General features: G+C 37.1%; 1 protein-coding gene and 1 long non-coding RNA gene across 5 annotated transcripts; one reads left to right on the top strand and one right to left on the bottom strand.

The window, feature by feature from the left end:
- Positions 1-66: 66 nt before the first annotated feature.
- On the top strand, positions 67-12,644 carry il15ra (interleukin 15 receptor subunit alpha). 4 transcript variants are annotated; one of them, XM_027153956.2, is made up of 8 exons: positions 68-207; positions 426-783; positions 6,977-7,144; positions 8,384-8,479; positions 8,599-8,796; positions 11,605-11,643; positions 11,788-11,866; positions 11,962-12,644. In XM_027153956.2, exons 2-8 carry the CDS (start codon positions 678-680, stop codon positions 12,140-12,142), a joined length of 867 nt encoding a protein of 288 aa, XP_027009757.1. In that variant the 5' UTR covers positions 68-207; positions 426-677; the 3' UTR covers positions 12,143-12,644. The 4 variants fall into 4 exon arrangements, with proteins under 4 accessions (XP_027009759.1, XP_027009757.1, XP_027009758.1 ...); XM_027153957.2 differs by having other exon boundaries at positions 113-163; XM_047804159.1 differs by lacking the exon at positions 68-207 and adding an exon at positions 216-230.
- LOC125139631 lies at positions 319-1,615 on the bottom strand. Its single transcript, XR_007138687.1, has 2 exons — positions 1,542-1,615; positions 319-855 (listed from the first exon to the last, which is right to left on the bottom strand). It is a non-coding gene; the product is annotated as an uncharacterized LOC125139631 (long non-coding RNA).
- Positions 12,645-16,313: the final 3,669 nt, after the last annotated feature.

Raw genomic sequence — 16,313 nt, 5'->3', positions numbered from 1 at the left:
CAACAACAACAAAAAAAACGCAACAAAAAAAAAGAGAGAGAAAAGCAACAACAAAACGCAACGCCAACCCAGAAATAAAAGCTGGTGACGTGTGTAATAACGGAAGCCGCGTTCACATGTTCCTGTATATCTCATCAGTAATATCCGGCGCTCTCGGCTACAGGTATTTTCCGGTGCTGTCATAATAAACACACTACCAGACTCGAGGTAGGAAATAAATAATCATCGAAGTAAGCCGTGTTGACTGCGTGTTGAGTCTAGACTAGTTTTGCTCAGTATATTCCATTGCATTGCCAGTTATGCCTTAATTAGTGTGTGTGTGTGTGTGTGTGTGTGTGTGTGTGTGTGTGTGTGTGTGTGTGTGTGTGTGTGTGTGTGTGTGTGTGTGTGTGTGTGTGTGTGTGTGGACTTGGATCTCATTACAGAGAAACTTATTCTAAAAATGAATTTCAAAGAAGGAGCGTCGTGTTTGTTTTTAATCCAAGAGTACAAGCTCGCGTTACCAAAGAGAAAGTGAAAGTTTTTTCCTTCGCGCACAGTCAGAAAGGCGAGCGCGCGCACACAACCACACACACACACACACACACACACACACACACACACACACACACACACACACACACACACACACACACAATGCCACATCAGTGTACTTCTTAAAATGTGTAGAAAGCTCTATGAGGACATTCAGCTCAGACAACTTGGACACACTGGATATGCGCGCATCCACACTGACCTTCATCTTCATCATATCCGAATGTTCCATCATCACCGGTGGAGATGGTAAGTCATGAATTGCACCACATTCTTAATGCTATTTACAGTCATTTACAATTTCATAGATGACTCCAAAATCTGTAGATATAAAGTGAACTGTGAGATAAAACTTTCATCATCCTTAAAATATTATAACATTGTCCTGAATAATATATGTCCATTATAACATTGTGTGTTGTTTTGACCCAAAAAGTCTTGACCCAAAAAAGTCTTTTGACCCAAAAAGTGGTTACAGAGTGCATATCATCTGAGCAGTTTTTGTTTATATTTCAGCAAAAAATGTCTTCAGTCAGCTATGTTTTTTCTGCAAAAGGAAAATTCATCCTTACTAGACTTAAACATGACAATTCAGTATCATAATAATAATAGTTTAAATAAACAAAGTACTGAATGGTGAATATTAAATGCATGTGACTCCAGTGCTAGACAATAGCCTACAATAATGTTACAGAAAAATCTTTTTTTTTAATTATAAATAAATTAACACTAACATTAATACATTAGGCGCCAGCCTAAAATTAGGCAACTTGGTGCTAATTGAAATATAATTACAAATTTGTCTTGTTTATTACATAAAACCAATCAAATAATGTTATCTCTCATACATTTTAATCAGCTTAATAATTAATCTAGTGCTTATTTTATCTAGTTAAAACCGAAATAGGGCAGCTAGTAAACTATTGTGATCTTTTTGTTGAATATGTCCTAAAATCAATCTCTCATATAGTTTATTATAAAATACAGTATTTGTAGACGAAACATACCTGACATTACAACAGGAGCAACAGGTAAATGCTTGCAGCGAGTTGATGTTACAATGGGATCAGGGGATGCTTTCACTGTACCTGCAGGTCTAACTGCCAAAAACCTTAACACTTTAAATACTGTTTACTGGAAAAGTGTTCTATTGTTTCTACAACAGTCATGGTCATGGAAGGTTTAGGGGGAAACCCTAACTTTCTGCTTTTGCCGATATTTTTAGCTGGTGGAATTTTCCCAACCATAATATAACCAATTAACTTATTTTTTAAGAAGTTCTGACTTCTTTATATTTTATTATTTTATTTATATGTTATAAGATGTTATATTTTATTATTATTATTATAAGAATAGTTATACCACTATTTTTCTACGTTTATGTCAATTTGTCCAAACACTAATCTTGGTACTAATTCTGAATGCCACATTCTATTAACCGCATCTAAACTTCGTTGTTTGTCTTTCATGGGTTTTTTTTTTGGTTTTTTTTTTTGTTTTTTTTACATTTTGGTACATTTTCTTTGGACAATGCACAGATATTCTGAATAAGATGAGAGGAAGCTTCACCCTGCTGCTACAATAACAGTCAGCATAAGATTATGATATGATCCTGCTGCCCAGTGATAACATAAAGAAAAGTAAAGGCAGTTTCCATTTCAGCAAATTAAAAACATTTACATTTACAGCATTTGGAAGATGCCCCTTATCCAGAGTGATGTACAAAAGTGCAGGTTAACTAAGTTACAGACTTAAGATACCAAAAGCCTAAATCACTGTTCTTTTTTTTCTTTCATTTATTTATTTATTTTTTAAAAGGAAGGAAGTGCTAGTTGAAGTGTTTAAATAGAAGGAAGTGCTAGTTGAAGTGTTTCAGATCTGGTGAGATAGGGATCTGACCACTGTGAAGTTTAGCACTGTGATAGTGAAAGACTGGTGCAAGTGATTGGTGGATTTTTCTTCTACTTTTTATTCACTACAGAAGGATTTAATATAAAGGTGCAGCATTCTAACGTATATGTAAGCGCTTGCACCTGTTTTCCTTTTCCTATAAAGCGACTGAGCACACTAAATGTTCAGAAAGCACACAACAGGTAAATCACCAGACATGATTCTGAAGCTCTTATATTGTCCTGTTGAACATGAAACATGAAAATATATAGACAATCTACATTACATCAACATCAAAGGTGTTCTGGCATGACACAAACTAGACAGATTTAAGAAAGACTTCTATCTACTATCACAATGAAAGTGTGAGCTGCGTGTTTTGACTGACTACTTGTTACCGGATACTGTAACTTGACACGCATGTTAATAAGTGCATTATGATCTAAGCATTAGATGCTTAAATTAATTTGACAGAAAGACTCTGTTGTAGAATAGAAGCTTTTATTTTGTCACATATACATTACAGCACAGTGAAGTTCTTTCTTCACATATTTCGACTTTGGAAGTTGGGGGCAGAGCACAGGGTCAGTCATGATAAAGCACCGCTGGAGCTATGAGGGTTAATGGCCTTGCTCAAGGACCCAACAGTGGTGGCTTGGCAGTGCTGAGGCTTGAACCCTGAGCCTCTAATGCTGTTTGAGCCACCACTACCCTTATTGGTGTGAAGGGCCACCTCTGTACTGATTTCTCTTTAAGGGGCACTTTGACTGCTGTACTTTTATTATTATAGTAGATTTTAATCATCAGTAAATTAGTCTGTGTCCCCCAGCTGTACCACTGCAAATCAAATATATATTTATGTTTACATTAGAATCCAAATTTTTTAAAAAATCAGTTGCATGTGCAATGAGTTACAGTCAGTACAACTCTTAAAGCTGCCTCATGGCGGAATTACAATTCTATCTAAATATACTCTATATCTCAATATTCATCTAGTTATATTTGTTTACTCTTTCACTGCCAGACTCTACCTCAGGTTTAGTTAGTCTTGACTTGGGAAACTATATTGTTCAACAGATCATGCTGACTTTTTCAGCATAGATTTGTGTACCTTTAATTTACTCACTCTCCCATCTTCTACCGCTTATCCGAACTTCTCGGGTCATGGGGAACCTGTGCCTATCTCAGGCGTCGTGGGGCATCAAGGCGGGATACACCCTGGACGGAGTGCCAACCCATCGCAGGGCGCACACACACTCTCATTCACGCACACACTACGGACAATTTTCCAGAGATGCCAATCAACCTACCATGCATGTCTTTGGACCGGGGGAGGAAACCGGAGTACCCGGAGGAAACCCCCAAGGCACAGGGAGAACATGCAAACTCCGCACACACAAGGTGGAGGCGGGAATCGAACCCCGACCCTGGAGGCCCTCCCCCTTTAATTTATAAATTATATAAATAAATACGCTCTTTGTTGAGCATGAAAGTATCACGTTGTTTATGCTGGTCAGTAGCTCTGTTTTCTGTTCAGGTTGTAGTTCTGCATTATACATTTGCATGCAACATTTAAGGAGTATACAAAGTAGGATCTTCTTATATATACAGAGGAAATGATGTGGTCAGTTAAGGAAGCTTGCAAAGTGTAGCTCGTACAGGAAAAATTTTTGCTTGCACAGCTTTTACTAATACCATCTCAGAATTGAATGGAAATTGACATGAAATGGGACACTTTCACTTTCTTCACTTGACAACACAACAAGGTATTGTGTCCATCATTCACTCAGTTAATTAACAGTTCAATCTTTCACTCTAATCAAAATTTGAAGTTGAAGCATAAAACTTTATCAAAAACGCCATACAAATACTGGTACACCATACAAAAACTGGTACACCATACATCTCCAGCCGTTTAATTAAACACCACATTGCACTTTCCTACAGCTTCCAAGAAACAAGTTTTTACTGTGGATTTAATAATGAGCCTGAAATGGCACATAGCTTGAATCACTCTGTGTTACTTCATTCTGAATCTTCTATAGAATACATAGTAAAAAGGATGTGGTAAATTGTTGAAGTCACTGACTATCTGACTCGGTAAATTGGTCAGTGCTGGGGTTGATTTTTGTCACAGTGCAGTGACCTCATATTTATTTTACAAGCTTCCATAGGTTAAATGTGCTATGCCATGTTGTGCAAGACCATGTTGCACCATCTAAGACACTCAGTGTGCTCACTTTGTTAATGCAACTCTAACCAAATATATGGGAAACACCTTAAATCTGAGTGAAAGGCGAGTGCTCATGTTTATAAACAGTGGCGTAGACCATGTAGGCCATGGGAAGCCTTCAGCTACGTTCACACATCCGTTGATTTAATTGCTGCAAGTCACCAGCCACCAGTAGGCTACCATTGGCATAGTAATAACGTTAAAATGGATGGCACTACTAATATTTCACTTGAAAACAAATTTCTTTTCTCACAGTTAAAATAGAACAGTCTTGAAGGAGATTTGTGCATCTGTGTACAAATTCAGATGCTATACCAAGTCGCTCTATATTTAGCAAGTCGCTCCATACCCACATCTAGTCTCCAGTAGTCGATGTTGCTCATGTTGCCAAAAGTATCCAACTGTCAATGAAACTGTCCAGTGAACTTTGTTAAATTTTAACTTCATTAAAACTTCATTAAAATGCAGCAATAAAATGTTTTTGTATTAAATGTAGAAATGTGTCTGTATGTCAGACAATAGTAAAATGATATTAATGGGGAATTAAATGAGACTGGCAGCTACAAACTAATTCAGATTGTCATATAAGGCTAAAGGTCAGGCAATGTACAAACAGGTTATCAAGTAACAAAGCTATGTGGTGTGATATGATTCCAGGAAATGATGTGACGTGACGTGAAAGTGACGTGACATACGGCTAAGTACGGTGACTCAGAATTTGTTCTCTGCATTTAACCCATCCGAAGTACACACACACAGCAGTGAACACACACACACCGTGAATATTATATAATTATATAATTATATAATATATAATATTATATAAATTATATAATATTATATTAAGAATATTATCAGGAGCTCTCATGCCTCTCATTATCAATCATGTCAATTTAATTACTGTTTTCTTATGTACAGAATTAATGCTTAAATCTAAAGTGACGTGACATACGGCTAAGTACTGTGACCCATACTCAGAATTCGTTCTCTGCATTTGACCCATCCAAAGTGCACACACACACACACACACACACACACACACACACACACACACACACACACACACACACACACACACCGTGAACACACACCCGGAGCAGTGGGCAGCCATTTATGCTGCGGCGCCCGGGGAGCAGTTGGGGGGGTTCGGTGCCTTGCTCAAGGGCACCTCAATCGTGGCCAGCCTGAGACTCGAACCCACAACCTTTGGGTTACGAATCAGACTCTCTAACCATTAGGCCACGACTGCCCATGTGTGATTATATAAACTTGAGCATGTCAACCGAGGAGACAATGTAATCTCCTTTTAACTTTTGGCTTTTTCCTTTATGGCAATATTATGGGTACAAATTTAATGGGTACAATGTTTTTCTGTCTTTTGATAATATTTGGTTTTGTTTTTAAAGTGATCTGAACTTCACAGAACAGCAGAGCAAATGTTGACATAGACTTGACTACAGTATGTTGTGGTGTTATTTAGATAAGGAAGTTTAAAGAAAACACTTTTTTTATTGGTTTTGGTTTTTATATTGTCATCTCTCAGTTTTTTGTATTTTGTACTTTTGTAAGGCTCTGTTTTCTATTTCTATTGTGAATCTTAATCCAGAGCAAATGTGCACTTCTTTGTTCTGGATTGAACAAAGCACTTCTTTGTTAATTTTTGTTTTCACAAACAGTGCAAAAGCATTTCACTATGTGGCGTAATGCGTATGGTTACGTACGTGACAAATAACATTGTAATTTTAATTCGAAGCAAATTCTCATGTAAAGACAAATAAATATGTTTGTATTCACCAGCCACTTTATTAGGAACACCATCATAATATATATTTGGGTTTCTTTGTTTGTTGCAGTCCTTCTTTGTACCCCAGTCATCATACCTACACTATTCTCACTTTATGACAGCTTAGCTGATTGGGCTTTTATGGTTTCATCTCTGTTGTAGTGTGTTTTATTATTTTAAAATTGAAGTTTTATCATCTCTATAAATTTCTCTTTTTACTTTGTAAGATTGTTTTATTGTACTTTTAAGTTTTATTGTTATATTTTATAAAGCACTTTGTGATTCTATCTGTGAAAGGTGCTATATAAATAAACTTTACTTACTTACTTACTTACAACACTACAGTTTTACCTGAAGGACCTTGAGAAATGTTGTGTGTGTATATATAATAGACCTTTTTATCTAACTGTCTGCTTATTGCATATTCATAAATCATAATATTATCTCAGTGTGTGTGTGTGTGTGTGTGTGTGTGTGTGTGCGCTTGAGGCTGTATCAGTGTTTGAAATGTTTTATTCCTTTTTTTTTTGTATTAGGAAATTGTCGGGATCCTCCAGAGATCAAAAATGCAAAGATAGTGAAAAATGTCACTCACAGGTTCCGCATGAACTGTACAGAAGGATACTCCAGAAAAGTTGGATCCTCCAACCTTTTTAAATGTGAAAATAACACATGGAGGAACATTCCACCTCTAGTATGCATACGTAAGTGACCTCATACATTTGCTTACAGTGGTGTATAATAGTGTGTGTATATCAATCCACAACAATGCAGTCTCAGGTTGGCACAATATCACAATTGGTATATAAATATATATATAGTATTACAGTAGACAGAATACACGCTGATCTGTGTAGATACTCACATGTTGTCTTCAGCAGTTAGACAGATGATTGACAGACTTTTAAAAAGTGTTAAGCTTTTATTTAGCACATACTCTATGTCTTTAATGTCCTGTCTCGACATACACTGGCCTACACTAGGATTTCAAGTGAAGATTGGACTCCCTTGACCTTAAGGCTGCTCCCGGTGTTCTAATATCATTTAAATATCAGATGCTACACATCGTGTCTCTTAACCCCAAATGTGAAAATGTATTATTTAGGCAATGCCTATTTCACTATGGCAACAATTCATCAAAGCATAAGATTGTTTCCCTGAGTGATGAAATCATATTTAGCTAGTAAGCTTTATAAACTTTTAGACAGACTGACGTTAATAAAAATATCCTATGCTTTGTTTTATAAATTGTCTACCTTTCTTTGACATTTGGTTTGGATTTCAATTTGTGGCCCGTATTCATAAAGATTCTGCTTTATCTTAAGAAATTCTAACTAGGAATGTTATCTTAAGAGTGATTCAGCACAAATCAGCTTTTATTTTAGAGAGGAGATTGGGCAAAACCCGTTACTACGAATGACGCATTCTTTTGAAGACTGTTTGATTACAGAAATAATCCCCACATGATCTAATCTGTAGTATCTTCTTAACTCGTTATCATTACAAAATATTGTATGTAACACATTTCTTCTCACTCGTCCCCTTTAAGCCATTCTCTCCTCCACTAAAGAAACTCTTAAAAGTCCCACTTCCTACTTATAAGACTTTTTGATCTAATGAGCCTTTTTAAGGGTTAAGATGCTTTATGAATAACTTTTATCTTTACTAGGATCTTCTCTTTAATTTTAAGAGAAAACACCCACATTTCTAAGAATTTGCTTAGAATTCCATCACTAGGAGCAGAGCAATGCCTTGCACTACGGATTTTCAGAAATACGGGCCATGGTGTCAGATCAGTTATTTTCATGTATTTCTGCATGCACATCTCTTTCTGATTTTAGCTTTATTTCAATGAAACATACTCTATACAAAATTACAAAAATGTTTCTAATGGCTGTCCGAGCACATTTTAATTCTGACTCATGTCGAATGTTATATTATAGAATTAGTCGGACCGACTCCATCTGTCTCTCCGTCACAGTCCAGTCTAACACAGAAGGTAACTGGCATGAAGGAAAAAGGACAAAGCACAACAAATGGTATGTATGGTGTAAGAAACTGTATGGGTGTGTGGATGTCTGTGCTGTATGTGTGTGTTTGTGTCTGTTTGCATGGGGAGTTGCTGATATTTTTTTTGTATGATACACTCCCATGACAGGAAAAACTGTGTTCACAACAACACACAAAGCTACCACAACGTCGCAGACATCGTACCAAACCTATCAGAGGACCACAACAATGGAGGAGACATCTGTGACCACACCCATTACAGCTAGAATTACATCTTCATCCACGACTGAGAAAGAAATACTGATCACTATGTCCACATCTAGCAGCCTCATTACCACAGGATATGGTCAGCATAAATTCCCAGCATATATAGCTGTTCTTTATCCAGGTTTAACAGCTGAAAATTGGCATCATAATCTATTAAATTATTATTCTTTTCTCTCAAGTGGAATCTAGACCGGTTCATATGTCACTTTGTATTATATACACAATATATCAGCCATAACATTAAAACCACCAGCCTTATATTGTCAAGCTCCGCATATCAATTTCTGCAGGTTGTCAGGGTGCATTATCTTGCTCAAAGAGGTCATTAGGAAGTACTGTTGCCATAAAGGAGTGTACTTGGTCTGCAACAATGTTTAGGTAGGTGATATGCGTCAAAGTAACATCTACATGACTGCAGGAACCGAGTGTTCTCAACAGAACATTGCATCTCTTCTCCAGGAAAACAACATAAATATGTAGAAGAAAACATGATTCATCAGACCAGGCTGCCTTCTTCCATTGGTCCATGCTCAGTTCTGATGTCATTGTGGGCACTTTCATGGTAAACCTCATGAGCTCTCTGACTGGTCTGTGGCTACACGGCCCCACATTCAGCAAGATGAGATACACTATGGTTCTCAAACCTTTATTCATAGCCAGCATTAACTTTTACAGCAATTAGTGCTACAGTATCTCTGCTCTTGGATTGAATAAGAGAGGTTATTCTTTGCTCCCAATCTGTGTCAGTGAGCCTTGGGCAACTATGTTCACCAGTTATCCTTCCTTTGCCACCTTTGGTAGGTACCGTAGTAATCACTGCATACATGAACATCCCACAAGACCTGCTATTTTGGAGATGCTCTAATCCTGTTCATCTAGCTATCATAATGGGACCCTTTTCACCCTTTTTCCCCACTTCCTTCCAAACACATCAACTTCAAGAACTGACTGCTATCTAATATATAACACCCCTTGACAGATGCCATTAAAACAAGAAAATGTTATTCACTTGTGGTCAGTGGTTTTACTAGTATGGCTGATCAGTGTAAATGCTAATTAAATGTACTATTCACTAGCCTTTCTCTTTCCTGTTCATCCATGAAACAAACACCACCAAAACACTACAACTCCTCATTATATTATTATACTACTAATAATATACTACCTCATTATATTATTATACTATTATTATACTAAAAGATAGATCTTACAATCCAAACCTTCATAGACATTTGCTTACTCTTACTCACCTGCCTGTCGAGCTAACATACCTATTTCCTGTTAACTGTTAATTTATACCACACTATTCATCACAGTTTACTGTTATTTTTGATTTTCCTGTTTAGTTTTTTTTTATTATTTGTTTGCCACCTGACAAAATATATACTATATATATATATATATGAACAGTGAACAATATATACTTCACAGTGAGCCTCTTATCCTTCTTGATAAGACGACGCTGTATAGTTCCCAGGCGTAAATTAATGAATCACAATGAATGAATAACAATAACTCTGTCTTTTGATGCTGTGGCGTCTCTCTTCAATCTCCTTGCCCTCTGGTGAATTATTGTATGCCGGTTGGAATTGCAGAAGGAAAAGGTCAGGAAACAGGAGGAAGTGTGTTTATCACGATATGATTAAACTATAGTGCCCCAATTTATCGGTTAGATGGTAATTACATTGAACAGATTTTGTTTTGCTCAGAGACTCTGTCTTATCTGCAGACTGATCATGTCTATCTGCTGCTGTTGTTTCGCATTAAGGAAGTCCAAGTCTGCCACAGTTTGTTTACTGCATACAGACCAAAAGTTCTTTTAGGCCACAAGAACAGCCGCAAGTAAAAGAAAAAAAAAAAACTGTATTTTTCCAAGACGGCAGACAAAATCTTAAGAGAACTTCAGTATCCAAAATCATGCAATGGTGAAGTCAGTTGTCAGACAGCATAGGGAAAGCAGAACAGGAACCCAAGACAAGGAAAGAAGTGTGTCAGTATCACAAAGTGAAAGAGCTTGGTAACCGCTGGTAGCAAAGAGTGTATACATAGTTGTGAGTGTCTTTATAGTCTTTATAAACCGTGATTGTGTTTGACTGGATTCAAGTGTGTGTGATAAAATTATGAGTGCTGTCTCATGTAGTTTGTATTGTGTAGTTTTTTTTTTTTTGCCTCCTATGCACTGAGCTGCTTAAAGTTTAAGCCTTGCCCTATTTCTGATCTACAGAATTGTATTCAATACATTAGTACTAGTGGAAGTAGAATTTTTAATTGAATTTAAATTAATTATTAGTTGGATATCATTAGATCATTATAAACAGGATATATATATGTAGTTTGAGCTAATGACAGCTTTAAGTTTATTGCCTTGACATTAAATTTCCTTTTTTTTTTTTTAATCGTTACTGTACTTCATTTTATTTTTGATTAAGAGGTCAACCAGGTCGTATTACAGTACTGTGTACTGTTTTTTGTCTGTCTGTCTGTCTTAATTGCATGCTGGTGTCTCTTAAGTGCACCATAGCAAATTTCTGTTGTAGCAATTTCTTGATCCACTTGTAGCAACAAACACTACCATGCCACTGTCTCCAGTGTGCCAGGAATGAACCATCAACCAATGAATAAATAATTTAGTTAATTTTAAAGCGATTAAAACAGCACTTTAAACTCTGTCTACTGTCAGTTTCTGTACATCTTACATGTCAGTTTAGCAGCTCACGTCGGATCAAATCGGCATCGACTCCTGATGTGGATCTGCGGTTTGAGTGTTATATGTGATTCCTCTTGTGATAGTTACTTTAACAAGACAGATGTGCTTGTGCTTTTCTTTGCTAATTCACTTAGACAGGTAGTCACCACTTCACAACCTCTCTTTGTCTTTGTCTTTCAGGAGTCACTGACAAAATAAAAGACAATCGAAAACAAATTTGTAAGTACCACCGGATGTGTGACTATCTTTCTTCTCATTTTCATGCATGTTTCTAACCTCCCAGTAGCTTCATTTTCAGATCTCTCCCTTTCTCTTTGTCATTCTTTATTAATCTCTCTCTGTTTTGTTGATGTTTGGACACAGTGGGCATCTCTCTAGGGATTGTAGTGCTTGTAATCCTTGGGGTGGCAGTAGCAGTAGCAGTCCTTTTTATGTGTCGACGGTAAGGTTTCAATGCAAATGTAAATCAACATAAATGCCTTAATGCTTATCGTACTTTCACAAACTCATTACGATGTCTGTGACTCTCTCTTTTAGTTCAAAGTCACACAGAGCTGGTGGCAATCCTGTACATATGAAATGCCTGACACTTGGCTCAGAACATCCTTTAATAATGAACGTCACGAGCAGCGGTGCTCCAGACTCCGTCCAATCTTCATTTACTCCTTTTAAAGACGCTTCTGAGAACATGTATACAGATGATCCTCTATCTGTTTGAAATGCTTTCCAGAGCAAGTTAAACGTAACATATTACATGCCTGGACAACAACATTATGCATTATATATCAAATTTGCAAGCTTACAACATACATGCAGCAGATATTCTTCAACCCAATCTAAACTAACTGATTTGTAATTATTAAATTTCTTTCATATTCATGACACACTTTTGATGCTTCATGGCTCTTTATGTATTCACTGTATTTGTTTTACATGCCCCCTTTTTTTTAATTGCATTAAATATAGGATACATGTAGCTTTTCATTCTTGTTAAACTGTAAATAATGAATAAATTCACTTTTTTTTACCAAAATTTTTATGTCCAAACCCAAATGTGTGGTACACTGTGGACACTTTGTTAGATTTTATTTTGTTGTGAACCTATACGTAAATAATATATATACTAAATGTGTTGTGGCTTTTGTATGTATCATGATGTAAATGTCTTTTTAATACTATTTTTGGACATGATATATAAATAAAATAATTACATCATGCAACGGATGTGGATGACTACTTCGTGGAAATGGGTAATTTTTAGAGGATGGATTTCAACATTCAGGGCATTGCTCTAATGTCACTTGAGCTGCATTTGCTTACCATTAAATATGAGCCATCTTTTCTATTTGAATGTAAGATTCTGTTTAAGAAAAAAATTAAATCCTGTAAATAAACTCCCAAGTTATTGCACCTCTTTTTACAAGCTCAAATACTGACTGTGTCAGAAGTTTAAGTAATAATTGTTAACAATAATAACCCTGAGGTATTTACAGCTTCTCGTCTTTATATAAACACTCAGTCTATAAAATATGGGCCTGTGGATACAGATTCCACATGGTATTTCATACCATTGCTATGTGGATGACACTCAACGTATTCTCTCTTAAACACTAACCTTTCTGCTCAGACCTCAGCATCTCTAGGAGACATTTCATCAGAAATAAAGGCTTCTATCTATCTTCTATCTAAATGTTTCCACCCCACCCCACTACGCTGGCTTCCTGAAGATGCCATCAGATTTGGCACCTACTGTAGGTAGTGGAATGAACTTGCTCTAGATGTCCAAACAGCTGAGTCACTGTCTGTCATCAAACCATGTCTGTGTAAGTACATCTATAGCTTCCTCTTTTTGAAGTACTACTAAACTAGTACTTTAGATTTTAAGTTTTGCATTAACACTAAAGATTCAATACATTTTTTAATCAATATCAGTATCAGAATCAGAATCAAGTTTATTGGCCAAGTGTGTTGACACACACAAGGAATTTGGTTCCAGCTGTTTGTGATTCTCAAAAGTACAGACATAAATAACACTATACTATACATTTAGCTTGGACTATACAAGACAAAACAGACTATACAAGACAATACAGATGATGTGAGACAATATAGACATTACGAGTATTAAATATGAATACACAATATATGACATCAGTTATGTACATAAAGTGTGAGAAGTGCATGGTAGTGCAAATAACAGTATTGTGCAGTATTATATTTTTTGTACAATATACAGCAGCAGTAGTGTGTGTGTGTGTGTGTGTGTGTGTGTGTGTGTGTGTGTGTGTGTGTGTGTGTGTGTAACATACAGTATACTGATGATGTGATGACTGACAGTTCTGATAATAATTATGGAGGAATAATATAATTATGGTAAGTTGTTGATCAGGGTGATTGCCTGGGGAAAGAAACTGTTCCTGTCTGTCAGTTTTGGTAAACAAAGTTCTGTAGCACCTGCCAGAAGGGAGGAGCTGAAAGAGGTTGTGTCCAGGGTGTAAAGGGTCAGTAGTGAATTTTCCCAAGTTTGCCAAGTTTCTGGTTTTTGTATGGTACGATTCCAATTCCAGGGGACACCAATTATTTTTTCTGGCGTTGCAGTCTGATCCTGTCCTGTTTTGTTGCTGCTCCAAGCCAGATGGTGATGGATGTGCACAGGAAAGATTTAATGACTGCATTGTAGAACAGCATCAACAGCTCCTGTGGCAGAACATACTTTCATTAATTGACCTAGAACGTACATCCTCTGCTGGGTCTTTTTGATGATAGATTTATGTTACACTCCCATTTCAGGTCTTGGGAAATGGTAGTGCCCAGAAATTTGAAGGACTCCACAGATGACACACGGCTGTTGGATATTATGAGGGGGAGTAGTGTTGAGGGGTCTTTCCTAAAGTCCACTATCATCTCCACAGTATGGTGGGTGTTTAGCTTTAGGCTGTTCTGACTGCACCATAGCACCAGCCGCGTCACCTACTACTGGTATGCAGACTCATCGCCATCTTGGATGAGACCAATGAGCGTAGTATCATCTGCAATTTTTAGGAGGTTAACACTTGAAGTGCAGTTATATGTATTTTATTTTAGTTAGTTAGTTTTTTAAAAAATGTAATTCTAAATTCTAATATTATGATGCTCTTTTAACATTAAAATAAACCGTGTTTAATTTTTTTACTGCTCAAAATATGCGTCATAACTGCAGACTTGCGAAATCCGACATACAGAAGCAGATTAGTATTTTTGCTTTGCTGCAGCCGGCAAGTTAAAATGTTGATGTCATACAGGGCTGTCAAGTGTCACACTGTCACTGTAATGACAGATCATGGGACGGAGGATCCATTTGCACGCTCTTTAATTCAAACTCAAGGTATAACAGGCGTAGATCAGAATTAGCAGACACGATATCGAAGGAGAGGCAAAAATCAGAAACAGTAATACAGGCAGGAGGTCGGGGCAGGCGGCAAACAATCATAGAACGGAATTAAATCAAAACAGAGTCAAAACGACAGGAAAACACAGACAGGAAACCGCTCAGACCGACAGCAGCAGCTAATCGAGACTTCACACAGAAATCTTCTTCTTCTTCTTCTGATTTTTATTGGCGGATGGCAAACCAACTTTAGGTGCATTTACCGCCACCTACTGGACTGGAGTGTGGAGCGCATAATGGTTTGGAAGATAGATAGATAGATAGATAGATAGATAGATAGATAGATAGATAGATAGATAGATAGATAGATAGATAGATAGATAAATAAATAAATAAATAAATAAATAAAATAAAATAAAATAAAATAATTATTAATACAACTGTATGTTAAATTCTATTGATCAGTTTTGTTTGTTTTAAGAAAACAACTGGGGGGCACGGTGGCTTAGTGGGTAGCACGTTCGCCTCACACCTCCAGGGTCGGGGTTCGATTCCCGCCTCCGCCTTGTGTGTGCGCGGAGTTTGCATGTTCTCCCCATGCCTCGGGGGTTTCCTCCGGGTACTCTGGTTTCCTCCCCCGGTCCAAAGACATGCATGGTAGGTTGATTGGCATCTCTGGAAAATTGTCCGTAGTGTGTGAGTGAATGAGAGTGTGTGTGTGCCCTGCGATGGGTTGGCACTCTGTCCAGGGTGTATGCCCGATGACACCTGAGATAGGCACAGGCTCCCCGTGACCCGAGGTATTTCGGATAAGCGTTAGAAAGAGAAAGAGAGAGTGAGAGAAAACAACTAATTCCTAGAATATCCTAAACTGTTTTGATTCGTTTCCTAATAGAACCCGAAGGGAGAAATCATTTATACCAAACGATCGTAGTGCTTGAATTAATTTATTTCTTGCTCCTGCATATGCATCACACTCTATAAGTACATGCTCTACTGTTTCTGCTTGACCACACTTATCACAATTTCCATTTTCATGTTTACCCATTTTATATAGACCCTGATTTAATGCACAATGTCCGAGACACAGTCTTGACATTAAAACATCTTCTTTCCTGTTGCCAAACTTTCTTCTTTCTAGCCCTACGTTCTCTTGAACATGATGAAAATGTCTACCTTTTGTTCCACTATCCCACTCCTTCTGCCATTTCTTTCTTGTTTCTTTTGCAATTATCCCTTTTACCTCTGTTTTACTCATTGACACTTTAATGTCAATTTCTGCATGCTTTAAGGCCTGTTTAGCCAGATGGTCTACCTCCTCATTTCCTTCCACACCCATATGTGATGGTAGCCGCAGGAATTTTACCATAATTCCATACTGTCTTATTCTAAATAGACTCTGCATCACTTCAATGATCATATCTTGTCTGGCTGTTGATGTTCCACTTAGCAAGCTATTCAAAACTGAAAGGGAATCTGTACAAATGACTGTTTTTGTTGGCTGTACTTCTTCTATCCACTG

This window comes from Tachysurus fulvidraco, chromosome 19, assembly GCF_022655615.1.
Source record: "Tachysurus fulvidraco isolate hzauxx_2018 chromosome 19, HZAU_PFXX_2.0, whole genome shotgun sequence".
NCBI lineage: Eukaryota > Metazoa > Chordata > Actinopteri > Siluriformes > Bagridae > Tachysurus > Tachysurus fulvidraco.
This window is presented reverse-complemented; position numbering and strand designations above follow the sequence as displayed.